Here is a 19,381-nt window from a genome sequence, read left to right on the forward strand (position 1 = left end):
TCCTTCAGGTTATCTGGCTCCTTACAGTTTAAATGAATGATGATTCTAGCAAAGCACACGAAGCTTTAAAATGAACAATACTTTGTAATAAAAACAATACAAACTATACAAATAAGTATAGGGTCTACCTTACAATATAAAGCACTTTGAGGTGACTGTTGTTGTGATTTCGCGCTGTATAAATAAAATTGAATTGAACTGAATTAACAAAGCTCTGAAGAGGATAATTAGATGCAGTATATATAAAAGGGGAGATAATCATCTGTGATCCACTTACAGACCAATTTTTCTGCTTTCCCATAATAAAGAAAATCATTATCATTTAAAGCTTCTTCTTCAAAGATCTTTCAGCAAACTTCCTGTTTATGACTTTTCTTGCTGTAGTCATGTGCAGGGGCAAGCTAACACCACCCACACAGAACATCAAACCCACTCAATGAAAAGTTGTTATTTTTTGTTCATTTAGGGAGTGTAAGTTCTGATTGGGCAGGCAGCTTACAGCCCACCTACAAAGTGTCCCACTCTCTCACCCACCAACATGAGAGACACAAACAGACAAAGGAAGAAGCAGTGCTGTCTGTCCGAGCGTGCAGAGGTGTTCAGCTGCGAACTCAGAGCAAGGCAAACAGGTAACACACACAAACACCTGCTGCTGCAAAGGAATCACCGAACTATAACCTGCTTAAACTTGTACAGATCAGTCAGTATGCTGTTCATGTCTGACTTACACCAACCTTGCACTGGGATGACACTCTGACACTTTTTTGTCTAATTTACATTTAACATTATCTGATTGAAGTTTAGTCTTCATTAACTTTAATACATGCAAGAGAGCCAAAGACAAACTGTTAAAAGTGTCAAACCAATTTTTAGGAGCAGATATGCTACGTTTTTTAAACCAGTGCAAAACTTTTGTTTGGCTTTCAAAAGCTAATGTCACGATTTACTAAAAAGTAAAGTATCAGTTTTGTGACTGAAAGGTGTGGGCACGGCTGTTCTTACAGCTCTCCTCACTGCACTCTGACACCCGCCTGCATGATCGGTGCACTCTGCTACTTACAGGCTTAGCTTTACACCCCTGAAGGCTACTGTGTATTAAAGCTTAAGCTGTTTTTGATCAGTTTTGTGTACTTTTATGGAATAACTGACTTAAATGAGTGGCACCATCTAAGTAGGGTAAAATAATCCACTTCAGCAACAAAGAGATTCTTAAATTTACATGTAAACTGGAAGTTGAAACATTTAGTAAAGACTTTCTGTTGGTACTGGTAACCTGTGATGCCACACATCAAGGTCTGGGTTTGAATTTTCTCTTTATGTGAGGAGTTTAGTGAGATGGAAGTGATGTCCTTTGTGCTTTTAACCAAACTGAACACCAAGAGAATTTTTTTCAATCAGTCAAAAAGACACCGTTCATCTCTCTTTGAGAAGTCAGGTAAAAACATACTTCTGGTAAGCTTTAGATCTCTAAAGATCTCTGCCAAAATTCTGTATTCACAAAACACAGATTTTGTCTTTTAAATGTTGACCTGTACTTTATTCATCCAGAATGTTTTACAAACGGATGTCAGTGTAACTTTACTCTTACTGTATTGTTGTTGTACTTTCTCTCTTCTTCCTATCTCATTAAATTTGAGGGATTCCAGTTGTGTCGTTTGTCAGCTCTTCTTCCAAAGTTTTAGGTCTGTTTAGTTTATTTCCACTGATTCAACTAAAGTGTTGAATAACTGTACTAACTGGCTTTTCACAAATAAAAGCAAAAAAAGAAAAAAGTTTAAGGGTGCCATAAAGTTTTTATGACTTTTTAAATTATGTTTGTACAAAAAGGAGTTCTGTGTCATTCGATGTTTCCCCCTGCTTGTCTTGTTAATTCATGTTTCCCCAGTCTGTCATGTCTCTCTCTCACCCTCGCTCCCTCTCATCTGCTTCTTGTGCACTTGACATGTTTCTCAGTTTCCTGTTTTATTGTGAAAGTCTTGTGTTTGCATGTTCGGTGTGCTTCCCCAGTGGCGTCATGCTAATTCGTGTCAGCTGTGTTCCCCGTGTGTTCTCACTTCCCTCGTTATCCTTTTGTGCATTTATGCCAGCATCTCTCTCATACCTTACTGTCTGCCAGCCTGCATGCATGTCTAGTTTTTTTTTTTGTATTCTCAGTTTAGTTAATGTTGGTTTTCCTTGTGTTCGCTGTTTTTTGAGTTTACTTTTTACTTGCTTGTCGAGTCTGGATTTGTGTCCCATCCTTCCTGCCGCTCACAGTTTATGATATTCTGATGTCAGAGATGAGTTTTCCAACAGTGTCCATCACAAATGTTATATGGTAATAATAAATGTTATTTTGAACAAAAGATTTGTGAACAACTCAAAGAAATGTGTAATTTCTGAACAAAAATCAAAATGATCACACTAATGCTATCTAAATAATTTCTGTATTGCCATCTGAGCAAACCATCTTAATCTGCAGAGATCCGAGGACAAAGTACAGAGAAAGTATTGAGTATTCGCTGTTTGTCCAAAACTATAATGCATGCCCTCTGTCTTTGGAAATATGTGTTTCTAAAAGCAGGTTTAGAACAAGAAAGACTAAAATCTTTTTCTTTCTTTCCTCCAGTTCAATCAGTCTGTGGGATTTTCAGCAGAGTGACATTATGGCAGCAGCAGCAGCACCGGGTGAGTCCAGCCAGACTTCACTGGTCTAGATAACACACTGTTTAAACACACTGTAGCCTGGTGAGATCAGATTCCGTGTTATACACTGTGAACTGACAGAAATGTGAAAACTGGTTGAAACTTTTTGGTTTTTGATCATTTCAAGACAATGCAATGGTTCCAGTGTTGGAAATAAAAATATGAAAATAAAATAATTCTCTGTCTCAATAATTCTTATTGCTCACTTTTAAAATCATAAATAACACCGCACCCAGCTATGTTACGGATCTCCTCAGCTTTTATATCCCTGGGAGAGCGCTTAGATCAGCAGGCCAAATGCTCCTGATGCGACCTAGATCTCGGCTCAAGACCAGAGGTGACCGAGCATTCGCCGCTGTCGCACCCTGCTTCTGGAATAACCTCCCTCTAGCTATTCGGGCGTCTGATTCAATTCAGTCTTTTAAATCTTGATTAAAAACTTATTTTTTTAGCCTTGCTTTCCCCGCCTCCTAGAGCCCACATTTTTAGTGTACTGGAACTTATCTTTATCACTTTGTTAATGTTTATAATATTTTAACCTTCAGCCTTTCGGGTTGTGCCTACTATGCCTGGTGTATTATTGGTTAGTTATGTCACCCGCCTGTTAGTATATTTTATTAGTATTTTGTATTTTGTGCTTCATATTTGTATTTATTATTGCTCCTAACTCATTCTGTGAAGCACTTTGGCATACCTGTGGTTTCTTAAATGTGCTATATAAATAAAATTGTATTGTTAAAGGAAGAACAATTGTTTTTGTTTTGTTTTTTCATTTTGTATTCAATAATTACTTTCTTAACAAAGGAGCAAATGTTCATGCCATAAATCAGCCCTGAATGAAAAATTTTCTCATTACAAGTTTTTATTTGGTTAAAGTGAAACATCACATTTAGTAAAAATTGTCACTGCAAGAACAGTCAAAAAATCCTTGGAAGACACACAACAGAAAAATGAAAACAATAAACAAAATGTTGAATGCTGTATCTGTGCCTATTAAATGCATGTCCTTTATCTCCTCTACCTGCACTTAGTGCCATCTTGTCCTTTACAGAACGTGACATCACTGCTAATAGACTTATGTTAGTTTAATAAAACCAAAAACTCTGTGGAAAACAAGGACAAAAATTAAAAATCAGGCTAAGAGGTCCATTTTGGGCTGCATTACAAAGAAAAACAACTGAAAACCACTTTTACATGGAGTACGGTTTCACTCAGCTGCTATATATCCAAATGTGGTGAGAGGAATAAAGTAGATTCTCACGTGTAGATTTTTTAACTCTAGTTATCTCAGAACTGCAGCAGAAGGTATTTTCTGTGGGACATAAGATGTAATGCACTTTAATCACATCTAAATTATTTGATTTTACAATCCACTATGGTGGTACATAGAGGCAAAATACTCAGAATTTGTCATCATCCAGAAACTAATGAACTCGGTCCTTATGAAACATGGTCAAAAACTTAAAATGTCATATATGAGTAGGTACTTATTACCTTTTAATCCAGTGACAGATCTTTAAGTTTTTGCTTAGTACATTCAGTCAATTGTGTCGATTATTCTTATTTACTATTACAGATTTAAGATGCAGCACCTTGATGTCTCGATACATTACTGGATAAATATAAAATCAAGCAATTAAACGCTTGAAATTTAAAACACATTTAAATTTATATAATCTAAATGATTTATATATAAACATATAAATCCTTTCATTTGAGTTAAACGTGTCACTTGCTGACAGATTTTAAAAAGACTTTAAAATTAAAAATGTCAACAAAAATTTGTGTAACTTATTGTTTCCTATTGTTTTAAGTATCGTTAGAGTAGCATAACTCCTGTAGAAATTGCTAACTTTAAATCTTTACAGCGCAAACTTAACCAAACTCCAATGCTTTTTCAAGATAAACTTTGGTAAATGGCCTGTGTTTGTATTGCACTTTACTTGGTTCCTAAGGACCCCAAAGCGCTTTACACATCCAGTCATCCACCCAGTCACACACACATTCACACACTGGTGATGGCAGCTACATTGTAGCCACAGCCACCCTGGGGCGCACGGACAGAGGCGAGGCTGCCGGACACTGGCGCCACCGGGCCCTCTGACCACCACCAGTAGGCAACGGGTGAAGTGTCTTGCCCAAGGACTCAACGACCGAGACTGTCGGAGCCGGGGCTCGAACTGACAACCTTCCGATTACAAGACGAACTGCTAACTCTTGAGCCACTATCACCCCGTCTTTGAAAACTACTTGTTTCAAATTTTTCAGAAGGAATCCGGGGGAATGTTGTGTCATTTAAAAAGATTTAATTTGCTGGGCAGTTGAAATTACAAGTGTGACATAGCACTATGGACCGTGAATATGATACAGCATACTGCCTCGCACCAAGGTTGGCCCTGAAATGGCTGCACAGGTTTTATACAGTAACAACAACAAATGATTATGGCTATCTTCTTCAAACACCCATCCTGATGGCTTCTGCAAAATCCTCCCCCGTGTCCGTTCGGCTCCTCGACCTCCTATATGCTCCTTTCCTGGAATTGGAAAGACAAAACAAAAACGCACCCTACGTAGCCTTGGCTAGCTGCTGATTCTAAGGCTCCACTCAGGACATCTTTTTCGGACTCCCTGTCCAGAGAATATCCTGATACTTATTATCAATTGTGATTTGTGTAAGCATGTTGCATATCTTTTTGCACTTCTACGTCATCCTGCAATATATCAACTCAGACAATCAATGAATGAAGCTCTGAACCTTCAAAAGACGGAATGCCAACTCATATAAGCGCAATTGTAGTGTGTATAAAAGATAATTAAAAAAGCTTTGTTTAATCATTTAATAAAAATATAATTTTCAACCCTAACAGAGTATTCTGTTCATGCTCAGCGTAGCAGAACTGAATGGAAATGATGGCAAGTGTTAGGCTGCTTAAAGTTGCAGAGTGGGGTCAGCAGATGCTGAGGCACATGCAGAGGCTGCCAACTTTCTGCAGAGTCGAGAGAGAGAAGGGAAGACATGGCAAATGGCCATGGGTCAGTTTTAAACCTGGGTTGGCCGCTCTCATGCCTCTAGCCCCTCCTCATCTCAGATCTAAACAGGCGCCAGCAGTGAAAGCTCTTAATGCTTCAGCGTACCAAGACATTTTGGAGAACTTCATGCTCCCAATTCAGTTGGAACAGTTCGTGGACGTCACCTTCCTGTTCCAACATGATTGCACACCAGTTCATAAAGTAAGGTCCTTAAAGACATGTATGAGCCAGTGTGGTGTGGAAGAACTTGACTGGCCTTCACAGAGTCCAGACCTCAAACTGACAGAACACCTCTGGGATGAATTAGAGTGGAGACTCTGAGCCAGGCAGGAGGAAATAACAAACAGGAGAAAAATATACAACACATACAATCAAGAGGAAATACACTACCAGTCAAAGGTTTTGGACACACATTCTTCAAATAACCACCCTTTGCTTTGATTCCTGCTTTGCACACTCTTGGCGTTCTCTCCATGAGCTTCATGAGGTCATCACCTGAAATGGTTTTCCAACAGTCTTGAAGGAGTTCCCAGAGATGCTGAGCACTTGTTGGCCCTTTGGTTTTCACTCTGCGGGACATCTTATCCCATACCTTCTCCAAGATGGTGCCGTGTATGGATGCCCTGGTGCTTCAGTGCGTTACTTCTGTCTTGTTTTTGTGCATAACTTCTGTGTCTGGGCACTCCTCTGGATATTCTTACACCAGAGAAGAGCTTCTTAACTACAGGACTACAACACCTGTGGATTTACTTCCAATATTTGTCGCATCTGCGGCAGATTTACTGCAGACTCTGATCAGGAAAGTGGATCTGAGGAGACGTGGACTGCGAACTGCTCTTCCTGGGATCTTCCTTTCCAACGTACGCTCACTCAGGAATAAGATAGACGAACTGGCCCTGATGAGAAGCATGAACAGAGACGTTGCCTCCTCCTGTGTGTTATGTTTTACGGAGTCGTGGCTCAGTGAGAACATCCCAGACTGCGCGCTCAAGCTGGAGGGCTTTCATCTGCTGCGCGCGGACCGGCAGGCCTCTCTCTCTGGTAAGACCAAAGGTGGAGGTGTCTGCTTCTACATTAATAGTGGCTGGTGCACAGATGTAACAGTGATTTCTCAGCACTGCTCTTCCTCTCTGGAATATCTTTTTATTCACTGCAAACCGTTTTATTCTCCGCGGGAGTTTGCTTCATTCATCCTGGCCGCTGTTTACATCCCGCCAGATGCGGATGCGCAAGCAGCTCAGTGCGCACTCGCGGAGCAGATACTGCACATGGAGCGGACATACCCGGACTCTCTCATCATTGCTCTTGGGGACTTTAACAAAGCCAATCTGAGCCATGAGCTTCCCAAATACAAGCAGTATATTAAATGCCCGACCAGAGAGGAGAGGACATTAGACCACTGTTACAGCACGATCAGCGGGGCCTATCGTGCGGTGCCCCGCGCTTCACTCGGACTTTCTGACCACGTCATGATCCACCTAATCCCCGCGTACAGACAGAGGCTGAAGCTCTCCAAACCTGTCGTGAGGACCAAAAAACTGTGGAGCAACGAGGCTGTGGAGGAGCTTCGCACGTGTTTGGAGACCACAGACTGGGACACAATGAAGGCTGCTTCTAACAGCTTGGACGAGTTTACGGACACTGTCACCTCCTATATCCACTTCTGTGAGGACAGCATTGTGCCATCACGCACCAGGGTGAGTTATAACAATGACAAACCCTGGTTTACTCCTAAACTCAAAAAGCTGTGGCTGGAAAAGAGAAAGGCGTTCAGAAGCGGAGACAGGGACTGCTACAGAGAGGCCAAGTACAGGTTCACTAAAGAAGTGGACATTGCTAAACATCAGCACTCTGAGAAGATGCAGCAGCAGATCTCAGAGAATGACTCGGCCTCTGTGTGGAAAGGTTTTAGGAATATCACAAACTACAAGCCTAAAACCCCCCACTCCACTGATGACTTGCTCTTGGCCAACACCCTTAACGACTTCTACTGTCGTTTTGACGAGCCATCAGGCAGCCTTCACACCTCCAACGACCCCAACAATAGAGGCACTTTGGACACTCATTCCCCCACCTCTCCCCCCTACATAGAGCCATCACCACCTTCAAACTGTTCACCTGCAACACCCCCCTCCTCACCCCACACAAAAGAGGATTTCACACCACCTCCTCCCACCACAACTCTTCATATTCATGAAGCAGATGTGAGGAAGCAGTTTAAGAGTCTGAATGCTCGGAAAGCTCCCGGCCCAGACGGTGTGTCTCCTGCCACCCTCAGACACTGTGCAAACGAGCTGGCCCCAGTGTTTTCTGGCATCTTCAACTCCTCACTGCAGGCATGTCATGTGCCTGCCTGCTTCAAGTCCTCTACCATAATCCCTGTCCCCAAGAAACCTAGGATCACTGGACTAAATGACTACAGACCCGTGGCTCTGACATCTGTGGTCATGAAGTCATTTGAGCGCCTAGTTCTCTCCCATCTCAAGACCCTCACGGCCCCCCTCCTGGACCCCCTGCAGTTTGCATATAGAGCCAACAGGTCTGTAGACGACGCCATCAACATGGCCCTACACTTCATCCTGCAGCATCTGGACTCCCCAGGAACCTACGCCAGGATCCTGTTTGTGGACTTCAGCTCTGCCTTCAACACCATCCTTCCAGACCATCTCCGAGGCAAGCTTTCCCAGATGAATGTGCCTGATCCCATCTGCCGGTGGATCACTGACTTCCTGATGGACAGGAAGCAGCATGTGAGGCTGGGAAAGAATGTCTCGGACTCCCGGACCATCAGCACCGGCTCCCCTCAGGGCTGTGTTCTTTCTCCTCTGCTCTTCTCCCTGTACACCAACTGCTGCACCTCCACCCACCAGTCTGTCAAGCTAATCAAGTTTGCAGATGACACCACCGTTATTGGACTCATCTCGGACGGGGACGAGTCTGCCTACAGGAGGGAGGTTGAACGTCTGGTGTCCTGGTGCAGCCACAACAACCTGGTGCTGAATGCCCAGAAGACAGTGGAGATTATTGTGGACTTCAGGAAGCACACAGCCCCACTCCCCCCCATCATCCTGACTGACACCCCCATCACCTCTGTGGACTCATTCTGCTTCCTGGGTACCACCATCACCCAGGACCTGAAGTGGGAGCCCACCATCACCTCCGTCATCAAGAAAGCCCAGCAGAGGATGTACTTCCTGAGGCAGCTGAAGAAATTCAACCTGCCAACACGGACGATGATGCAGTTCTACACTGCAATCATCGAGTCCATCCTCACCTCCTCCATCACCGTGTGGTACGCTGGAGCCACTATCAGGGACAAACAGAGACTGCAGCGTGTTGTGCGCTCTGCTGAGAAGGTGATTGGCTGCAGACTCCCATCTTTGCAGGACCTGTACACCTCCAGGACATTGCGGCGTGCAGCTCAGTCACAGCTGACCCTTCTCACCCTGGACACAGTCTGTTTGACCTGCTCCCCTCAGGCAGGAGGCTCCGGTCCATTCGCACCAGAACCTCTCGCCATAAGAACAGTTTCTTCCCCTCTGCTGTTGGACACATGAACAATAACCGTATGACTGTACCCGCCACTAACACATGACCCTACGCTGTGTTCACTGCATCATTTCATGTTTGGCACTGATCACCACCTGCACTCATGTATATATCATGTATATATCTATCTACTTAGCACTTTTAATTCTTATTCTTATTTTTATTTTCATGTCTATTTAAGCGTAATTTATGACAGTATGTTTGCACTGAAGCACCGCAGCAATTTCCCAATGTTGTAAACCTGCTCAACATTTGGCAATAAAACCCTTTCTGATTCTGATTCTGATTCTTCTGATTCTGATACCATCTTGATTGGGTTTAGGTCAGGTGACTGTGGAAGCCAGCACTCCATTACTTACTCACATGACTAAAATGCGTCATCGTTTTCGAAAAGGCTCAGTTTTCTGCACTGCTGCAAAAACGGCATTTTCAAATGCATCCACTTTGGAGAGCGCTTTCAAAACGCTGCATTTTCCTAGAGCCAAAACACCATCTCGGTGTGGACGGGATGCCACAATGGAGAGAAAATGATGCGTTTTCAAACAAAAACGTATTAGTGTGGACATGGCCTGAGTACCGAACACCCAGGCAGGGGTTAGGGAGAGCATGATCTCCACTGAATAGCGGTAGGAGCTGATTCTGTTGGAGGTTTCTTCTTGTTGAAAGGAAGTTTTTCTTTCCCACTTTGGCCAAAGTGCTTGCTCATAGGGGGTCATAAGATCGTTGGCTTTTTCTCTGTCTGTATTATTGTAGGCTCTACTTTAAAATATAAAGCGGCCAGAGGTGACTCTTGTTGTGATTTGGCGCTGTTTAAATAAAACTGAATTGAATTATGTGGGAATCTTTAGCTCTGCTGAGAACACGTGCAGGCAGCTTCAGGTTGTTTTCTGAAAATCAGCAGGACAAGATCTCTACCTCTTCCCTTTACGCTGTCCAACCCCGGTGGTGTCATTGTCAAGTATGCCAATGACATTGGCTGGGTGGGTTATTGTACGGGTTAAAATAGCTCCTCCCTGAAACTAAGAATACACACTCAGGATGTGAGCCGACTATTCCAGAAACAGAAGCCCAGGAAAGCCCCCGGACCAGATGGCGTCTCACCCTCCTGCCTCAAAACCTGTGCTGAACAGCTGGCTCCCATCTTTACTCGCATCTTCAACAGATCCCTGGAGCTGTGTGAAGTTCCCTCCTGCTTCAAACGCTCCACCATCATCCCTGTTCCCAAGAAACCCACCATCACAGGACTGAATGACTACAGACCTGTCGCCTTGACGTCTGTGGTCATGAAATCCTTCGAACGACTGGTGTTAGCCCATCTGAAAGACATTACAGGCCACCTGCTGGACCCTCTGCAGTTTGCCTACCGGGCAAACAGGTCGGTGGATGATGCAGTGAACATGGGGCTGCATTACATCCTGCAACACCTTGACCGCCCGGGAACTTATGCCAGGGTCCTGTTTGTGGACTTTAGTTCGGCTTTTAACACCATTGTGCCTGAACTTCTTTCCTCCAAACTCTCCCAGCTCAGCGTGTCACCAGCTACCTGTCAGTGGATCACCAGCTTCCTGACAGATAGAAAGCAACAAGTGAGGCTGGGGGAGATCACCTCTGAAACCCAGTCCCTCAGTATTGGTGCCCCTCAAGGATGTGTCCTCTCACCACTACTGTTCTCCCTCTACACTAACGACTGCACCTCCAAGAACTCGGCTGTCAAACTCCTAAAGTTTGCAGATGACACCACTGTCATTGGCCTCATTCAAGATGGTGATGAGTCTGCATACCGGCAGGAAGTTGAGCGGCTGGTACTCTGGTGCAGTCAGCACAATCTGGAGCTGAACATGCTTAAGACTGTAGAGATGACAGTGGACTTCAGGAGACATCCCTCAACTCTGCTCCCCCTCACCATATCAGACAGCCCTGTGTCAACTGTGAAGACCTTCAAGTTCCTGGGTACAACCATCTCCCAGGACCTGAAGTGGGAGACCAACATCAACTCCATCCTCAAAAAGACCCAGCAGAGGATGTACTTCCTGAGACAACTGGGGAAGTACAGTCTTCCACAGGAGCTGCTGATCCAGTTCTACACTGGTCATTGAGTCTGTCCTGTGCTCCTCCATCACAGTCTGGTATGGAGCAGCCACTAAACAGGACAGGAGCAGACTGTAGTGGACTGTACGGGCAGCAGAAAGGATCATCGGCACCACCCTGCCCTCCATCCAGGATCTGTACCTCTCAAGAACCAGGAAACGGGCAGGGAAAATCATCACAGACCCCTCACACCCTGCACACAGACTTTTTGATCTGCTGCCCTCTGGCAGACGGTACAGAAGCCTGCAGACCAGGACCACCCGACACAGGAACAGTTTCTTTCCCCTCGCCATCTCCCTTCTTAACAGTTGACCTGCCACACTGCTCCCACTGCCAGACTGCAGCTGCACCTTATGTACATTTTGTAGTATTCATTCCACCTCATTCATTTCTGTATTTTATGTATATAAGTTTAGATTCGTTATTTATAGTTGGTTTACACAGCTTTGTGTATGTATGTGTAATGTGTATATATAGACACTTGTGTGTGTGTGTGTGTGTGTGAGATTTACATTGCTGTGCTTGAGAGCCACCATCTACCGGAACCAAATTCCCTGTATGTGTCTGCACATATACTTGGCCAATAAACACGATTCTGATTCTGATTCTGATTCTGATTCTGAACCATGGCATGAGTCAAGGAGCCTGGATCCCTTCCAGTTAGTCCAGGCAGGCTTTAACCACAGCCCTTGGGATGCCGTCAGGACCGGCAGCTCTCCTGGGGGTTAAACGCACTCAGTCTCCTCCTGGCCTCATATTGCTGGAAGGCAGGTGGGGTACGGGGGTGTGGGGGAGGAGTGGCCTCAATTCAATTCAATTCAATTCTTTATTTATTTATTATTAGCTCCTCTGCCAGTTTGAGGCTGCTGTTGGAGGTTTTTGTCAGTGAGGAGGCCCTCTATCCTCCTCCTGTAGGCCTCCTTGGCCTGTTTGATGCCCCTCCCCACGTTGGCTCTGGCAGTGCTGTACAGAGAACTGTCCCTCAGCCTGAAGGCTGAGTTACGAGTTCTGATCAGAGCCTGGACTTCACACATCATCAGTTGGGAAAAACCCAGATGGTTTATGCCACTGTCATGTTGTCTACACAGCACTAAATAAAGAGTGGACTAAATAAAGAGGATGCTTTTTTCCCCCTTTCTCTTTCTAATTGGTTGAGAGTTCTCAATAAATTTGGAATGCTGAATTTGTTTCTATATTTTTGCAGATGAGGATTTCAATCAACCAGAACACAGCAGCTCTGACTTTGAGGAGTGTAAGTTAAACTAACAGCATTTCATATATGATGAATAAAATTTAAAAAAAAATTAATTTAATGCATCAAATGTTGTGTCAAGAGGTTTAGGATTTTAAAAAAATGGATGAAGCTTCTACTAATCCTGGATTTCCTGCTCATTCATCAGCCTGTTAGTTACAGGTCACAATCTTTATTAGATGAAATGGAAATAAGGGATTAAACGAAAGTGTACATTTTATTTTTTTGTTTACTTTTTTTTTTGACTAAACCTACTACAAAAAACGATTAATAACTGATAATTTTCTATTGAAAATGAACTTAGTTTTTCAATAATTGAACTAATTATACTTTTTTCAGTGTCTGAGCAGAGGGTCGTTCTGCTGGGGAACAGCTGGTCTAAGAGGAGCTCAGTGGGCAACTTCATACTGGGAGTGACTGTGTTCAGCTCTGAGGATAAAGCAGACCTCTGTCTGAGAGTCAAAAGGGAGCTGAAGGGGAAAGAAATCGATCTCATCAACACTCCAGATCTGCTGTCGGCTAAAATCTCCCCAGAAGATCTGAGGAAACAAGTTGAGAACTGTGTGAGACTCTCTGCTCCTGGACCTCATGTGTTTCTGCTGGTCCTCCAGCCTGCAGACTTCACTGAGGATCACAGACAGAGGCTACAAATGGTCCTTGAACTCTTCGGTGATCCATCATTTGATCGTTCACTGGCTCTGATAATGCCCAAAGACAAGAGTTCAAGTTCCACTGAAAAGTATCAGCAGCATCCACAGTTAGGAGAGATAATCAAGAAATGTAGAGAAAAATTGTTGTGGCAGAAGAACCTGGAACAAGAGCAGCTGTTAGCAGCCATAGATACAGTGGTGAAGAAGAGCATGGGAGAACATGTGAGCTGTAATGTTTTCAATAACAAAACATCTGTTTTGTCCAGTAATTACCCAAAAGAAAAAGTCTCTCCCACCTTGGATCCTGTTAGGGGCGGTAAGTGCAGGAACAACATTTTTTTTTTTTTGCATATAATGTGATGATCAGTTTTATGTTTAGTGTTTTCATCAGAGAATTACAAAACCTACAATCCTTCAATAAAAACAGATGTAGCACTTAAATATCCCTTAGCTCAGATTGAGAAGTTAGGATAAGATGGTTTAGACATGTAAAGAAGGGGGTAGTGGATATGCTGCACAAAAGATGATGAAGATGGAGCTGGCAGCAGAGGTGAAAAAGGAAGAGCACGGAAAAGATTATTGCATTCAGAGGATTTGTGTAACAGAAGAGGAGTGATAGAGTAATAGATGTTGTTGTGGTGACCCCTAATACGAACAGCCAAAAAACAAGGACAAACAAACAAAAGGACGTATCAGTGAAAAATCCAATTTATTATGAAAAACTATAATCATTAAGAATAAAATGTGAGATCAGTGAAGATGTTTTTATTTTAAGTGCAGTTATTTGCAGCTGAAAACTCGAAACCCCTATGATTCCAAAAACTGATCCCAGACTTGCAACCCTAACCCAATGACTCATAGTCATCCTTATGCTTACAACTGATGTTCAAAAAAAAAAAAAAAATAGTGCAAATAAAACTGCAGGGGGTGGGCCCACAGAGGTTCAGTCACATATGGTGCATTCTGGCTGAGCACAGCAAGGGCCCATGAGTAAAGGTCCATCCACCAGGTGCTGATTGATGAGCTGCTTCACAGGGGCTGGCTCAGGGAAAGGCCGTGGGTAGCCCTATACATATATCTGACATAGCTGTGTTTGGAGTTCTTCTTCTTAGGAATCATCCATTCGCTTCCGCTTATCCTTTTTCAGGGTTGCAGGGGGAGCTGGAGCCTATCCCAGCTGTCTTAGGGCGAGAGGCAGGGTACACCTTGGACAGGTCGCCAGTGTGTCGCAGGGCTAAAACATATACACAGACAACCAGTTGCACTCGCTCATTCACACCTATCGGCAATTTTAGAGTTTCCAATAACCTATCCCCACTAACTGCATGTTTCTTTGGACTCTGGGAGGAAGCCGGAGTACCCGGAGAGAAGTGAAAATATCTGCTTTTAAAATTTTTAAAAGTTAATACTGTAAAACCTTTTGTATTGCAGCACATAAACTCAGGATAATGCTGTTTGGAAAAAGTGATGACAAGAAATCAGCCCTGGAAAACATCATCGTTGGGAAGAAAAGATCCATTGTGTCTAAAGTCCTTGGAGGAAAGCAATGTCGCGCTGCCTCTGGAGAGTGGAACGGGAAATCGTTGACAGTAGTAAAGACTCCCAACATCTTCAGTCTGCCTGTGGATGAGCTGTTTAAAGAGATGAAGAGCTGTGTGAGTCTCTGTCCTCCTGGACCAAACGTTCTGCTGCTGTTAGTCAAACCTTCTGATTTCACTGAGAAGAACAGAAAAACTCTGAATTTGGTCCTGAGCTTGTTTGGTCAAGATGCTTTTAATCACTCCATCGTCATCCGAACGCATAACGAGGAAGGGAATAACTCAGTGGATAAACTCATTGAAGAATCCAAACAAAAGCAGCAGTTCATTAACTTTGACAGGAAAGACTCCTTCTCAGATTCCTCAGAGTTGATGGAAGAAATGAATAAGATGGTGACTAAAAACTGGGGAAAATATCTAACGTTAAAAGAAGAGGCTAAACCCAATCTGAAGTCCAGTCTGAACCTGGTTCTGTTTGGGAGGAGAGGAGCAGGGAAGACGTCAGCAGCCAAGGCCATTTTAGGTCAGACTGAGCTTCATTCAGCCTCCAACTCATCAGAGTGTGTTAAACATCAGGGAGAGGTGTGTGGACGTTGGGTTTCCCTGGTGGAGCTGCCTGCCTTGTATGGAAAACCTCAGGAGGCAGTGATGGAGGAATCATTCAAGTGTATCTCCCTCTGTGATCCTGAGGGTGTCCATGCCTTCATCCTGGTCCTACCTGTGGCTCCCCTCACTGATGAAGACAAGGCAGAGTTAGAGACCATCCAGGATGCATTCGGCTCTCGAGTCAATGACTTCACCATGATTCTGTTCACTGTGGACTCAGATCCTACAGATCCAGCTGTTGGTAACTTTCTAAAGGACAATGAAGACATCCAGGAGCTCTGTGAGAGCGCTGGAGGAAGATCTGTTGTTCTCAACACCAAGAACAAACAGCAGATCCCAGAGATGTTTGAGATTGTGGACAAAATTAGTCAGCCTACAGGACAACTGTGCTGTTATACAACTGCAACATTTTTACACGCACAAATGGAGAAAGTCTTAAAACTTGTCACTGGTAAGTAATTTAGATTGTGATATTTTCCAATGACCCAGAGTTTTAATCCAGTATACAAGTGTTAACTCTGATTGTTTTCATGTTTTAGGCGATGAAGTTGGAGAACAGGACTCAGACTGTCTCAGGATTGTGCTGATTGGGAAGACCGGCTGTGGAAAGAGCTCTACAGGAAACACCATTTTAGGAAGAGACGAGTTTACAGCTAAATCAAGTCAAATGTCGGTCACCAAATGTTGTAAGAAAGTAGAGGGTGAGGTGAACGGTCGTCCTGTTTTTGTGGTCGACACTCCTGGTCTGTTTGACACAAGTTTGTCACCAGAAGGACTTCAAGAGGAGCTGGTGAAATGTGTCAGTCTCCTGGCTCCAGGACCGCATGTCTTCCTGTTGGTGATTCATATCGGCAGATTCACAGCAGAGGAGAAGGAGACACTGAAACTCATCAAGCAATTCTTTGGGAAGAATTCTCAAAAGTTCACCATCGTTCTTTTAACAGGAGGAGATACACTGGAGCATGACAAAGAGTCCATAGAGGACTACATCAAGAACAACTGTGATGATTCCTTTAAGAAGCTGATCTCTGACTGTGGAGATAGATACCATGTGTTCAATAACCGTGACAAACAAAACCATACACAAGTCATTGAGCTGATAGCAATGATTGAAAGCATGATGAAGGTCAATGGAAGGCGCTGCTTTACCAACAAGATGCTGAAAGAGTCTGAAACTGCGATAAGGAAGGAGATGCAGAAGATTTTAAAGGAGAAGGAAGAAAAGATGCAGAAAGAAAAGGAAGAGATGGAAAGAAAATATAAAGAAGATATGGAGGCCATGAAGAAAAGAATCGATGAAGAGAGAGAAAAGGAGAGAATACAGAGAGAAAAAGAACTCGAAAAAATGAGAAATAAAATTAGAGAAGAAGAAGAGAAGAGAAAGCAGGAACAGGAAATCAGGGAAAATGAGAAAAGGGAAAAGGAAGCTGAAGAAGAAAGACGCAGACAAGAATTTGAAAAAGAACTTGAAAAGCTGGACAAACAAATTCAGTCAGAAAAAGAGGCAAAAGAAAATGTGGACAGAAAACTGGAAGAAGCCAGAGAAGAGATGAGAAGAAAACAAGAGGAGTGGGAGAAAGAACAGAAGGAATGGTGGGACAAACAACGACAAGACGAAGACAAAAGACGAGAGGAAGAGAAAGAAAAAATGGAAAAACTACAGGACGATTATAACGAAAAGCTGGAATGTGAAAAAATCAAAAAAGAAGAGGATCAAAGAAGAAGAGAAGAGGAAATAAAAGGATTGGAGGAAATTCATAAGAAAACTCTGGATGATCTAAAGAAAAAACATGAAGAGGAAGCCAGAAAGAAAGCTGAAGAGTTCAACCAAGCCCAGAAGAAACACATGGATGAATTAGCAAAACAGAGGGAAGAACATAAGAAGGAAATGTACGACTTAGTGAGACGTGTGACCAAAAAGACTGAAAACTTGAATAGGATCAAGAAATTGATGCAAAAACATGAAAAACAAATGAAGAATCAAACTAATGAGGAGGACATAGAAGACCTCCAGGAAAAACAAAAAGATCAACTAAATGAGTTGATGAAAAACATTTTGGGAGAAGAGATCAGCAGCTCATCAGCCTGCAGCATTTTATGAAATGAAACGTCAGATGTTCTTCTCTTTCTGTCATTTAGATAAGAGAATCTTTAAAGTAGCACAGAAACTGATTAGTGATCATCAGTCTCAGCAATGTCATTATTAAACTACAGGTCATTACACCAACATTAAATATGCTTCTGACTGGTAAAACTAATTCATGTCATGTATAGTAATGAGCTGTTGTTACATGTTACATGCACTTCTGTGTTCCTGAGTTCTAACATAATTTTCCTTTTAGTTGTCTCTTCTTATAAGCCTAATTTTTGTGCATATTTTGAACCTATACTGTAAATGTATAAATGAACAAGTGCCATTTTTAAAATGTTTAATTATCAGTAAAAAATTAGTTGTAATAGAAATTCATTTTTTTCTGTAATGTCCAAATTTTTCTTTATTTCATGAAATGTCTCATGATTCTTTTTATTAATTACATAACTCAGAGTCCTCATTTTTTCAGATATAATTTTTTGTATTATCTTTGTAAATGATGAATAAAGTTTTCTCTACTGTTACTATGATATAGTCAAACATCTTCATTCACCTCTGTGTTTATGTGCTTCTTGACATTACTGAACACACCATCAAATTAAACCTTTTAAATTACACATCCAATCTTTCATGTACTGACCAGCAGCCTCGCTGTGCATATATATATTTGTATAATGAATTCTGGTGTCGATGATCAGGAATGTGGTTGCCTCTCAGCAGGAATATTCTGAGGACCTGATCAAGGATGCTCAGTTCTATATCTTTTTATTTAGTTCAGTTCAATTTTCATTCTAACACAGCGGTGCTTAGTGGCTCAGTGACAAGTTGGAAAAGTGTTTATCCCTAAACCGCAACACTAAAGATTTAAAACTTAAACAAAAACACAATAATTACATACATAATTTAAAATGAATTACTAACAGCTCTAATTTTCTTTTAGCCAAACCTTCACCCGAGTTAGTGCACTCACATATGACAAGTCTTTAGAGAGAACACCTGATATACTTTGCAGGACACAAATGCAGGAGTCACGCAGACGTGACTGAAAACATACTTATTTAATGTATTTAAGAGAATGCAAAAGGTCAAAAGTACAAGTGATTCACAATAAATAAGTAACCAACAAACCAATTCCAGGGAACAAACCAGAAAACATACAGAGGAGCTTCAACAAGGAGAAAATGGGACTATAAATACACCGAACTGGGCCTTGTGTCAGGATTATTGTTGTGTGACACAGTGTTTTAGTGTTTCATTGCATTTTGATATTCATTGTTTATGTTTTGGTTCATTTAGTCTTCTTTAGCTCCTAGGTTTCCTAGTTATAGTTCTTTGTTCATTTAGATTGATTGTGCGATTTTCCTCTGTGTTAAGTCTTCCTTGTTGCTTAGTGTCTCTTACCTATTTTTTCTCTGTATGGTTCATGTTGTCAAGTTCGGGTCATTTTTGTTCCCCATCAGGTTCCCTGTTTATTTTCAAAGTCTTGTTTCCATGATCTATGCGATTAGTTTACACTTCCTCTGTGGCGTCATTAGGTTCATTCTAGTCAGCTGTTTCCTCGTGTGTGTCCCCTTCCCCTGATCACCTCATGTGTATTTAAGACCTCCGTCTTCTTTTGTTCAGTGTCACATCATCTGTGTACCTTCCCTTATGTCACGTCAGGTTATGTACTTCAGGACTCTGTGCAGGTCAAGTTCGTGTTGCTTGATCATGTATATGGTTCATAGTTCTTGCACAAAGTCCTGTTCATAGTTGTCACAGTCTCCTTGTCATTGTCTTCCTAGTTGTCATAGTTAAGACTCAGTTTTCTCAGTTTAGGTTCCAGTTTAACTTTGCCTCTGTCCTTACTGCTTTGTTTTTGCCACCTAATAAAGGCTCATTTTTTGTTCAA

At 42.5% G+C, this 19,381-nt stretch overlaps 1 protein-coding gene across 1 annotated transcript; it reads left to right on the forward strand.

Moving 5' to 3' along the window:
* The first annotated feature begins 523 nt into the window (after positions 1 to 523).
* LOC105940546 (GTPase IMAP family member 8) lies at positions 524 to 18,106 on the forward strand. Its single transcript, XM_076891287.1, has 6 exons — positions 524 to 629; positions 2,609 to 2,667; positions 12,557 to 12,604; positions 12,944 to 13,570; positions 14,686 to 15,849; positions 15,938 to 18,106. Exons 2-6 carry the CDS (start codon positions 2,646 to 2,648, stop codon positions 17,497 to 17,499), a joined length of 3,423 nt encoding a protein of 1,140 aa, XP_076747402.1. The 5' UTR covers positions 524 to 629; positions 2,609 to 2,645; the 3' UTR covers positions 17,500 to 18,106.
* The last annotated feature ends 1,275 nt before the right edge of the window (positions 18,107 to 19,381 follow it).

This window comes from Maylandia zebra, linkage group LG12 (assembly GCF_041146795.1).
Source record: "Maylandia zebra isolate NMK-2024a linkage group LG12, Mzebra_GT3a, whole genome shotgun sequence".
Classification (NCBI taxonomy): Eukaryota; Metazoa; Chordata; class Actinopteri; order Cichliformes; family Cichlidae; genus Maylandia; species Maylandia zebra.

Coding starts and splice junctions, on each gene's coding strand:
- LOC105940546 (XM_076891287.1), top strand. CDS start 2,646: ATGGCAGCAGCAGCAGCACCGG. Junction 2,668..12,556: donor GGCAGCAGCAGCAGCACCGG/GTGAGTCCAGCC, acceptor ATATTTTTGCAG/ATGAGGATTTCAATCAACCA. Junction 12,605..12,943: donor CAGCTCTGACTTTGAGGAGT/GTAAGTTAAACT, acceptor TACTTTTTTCAG/TGTCTGAGCAGAGGGTCGTT.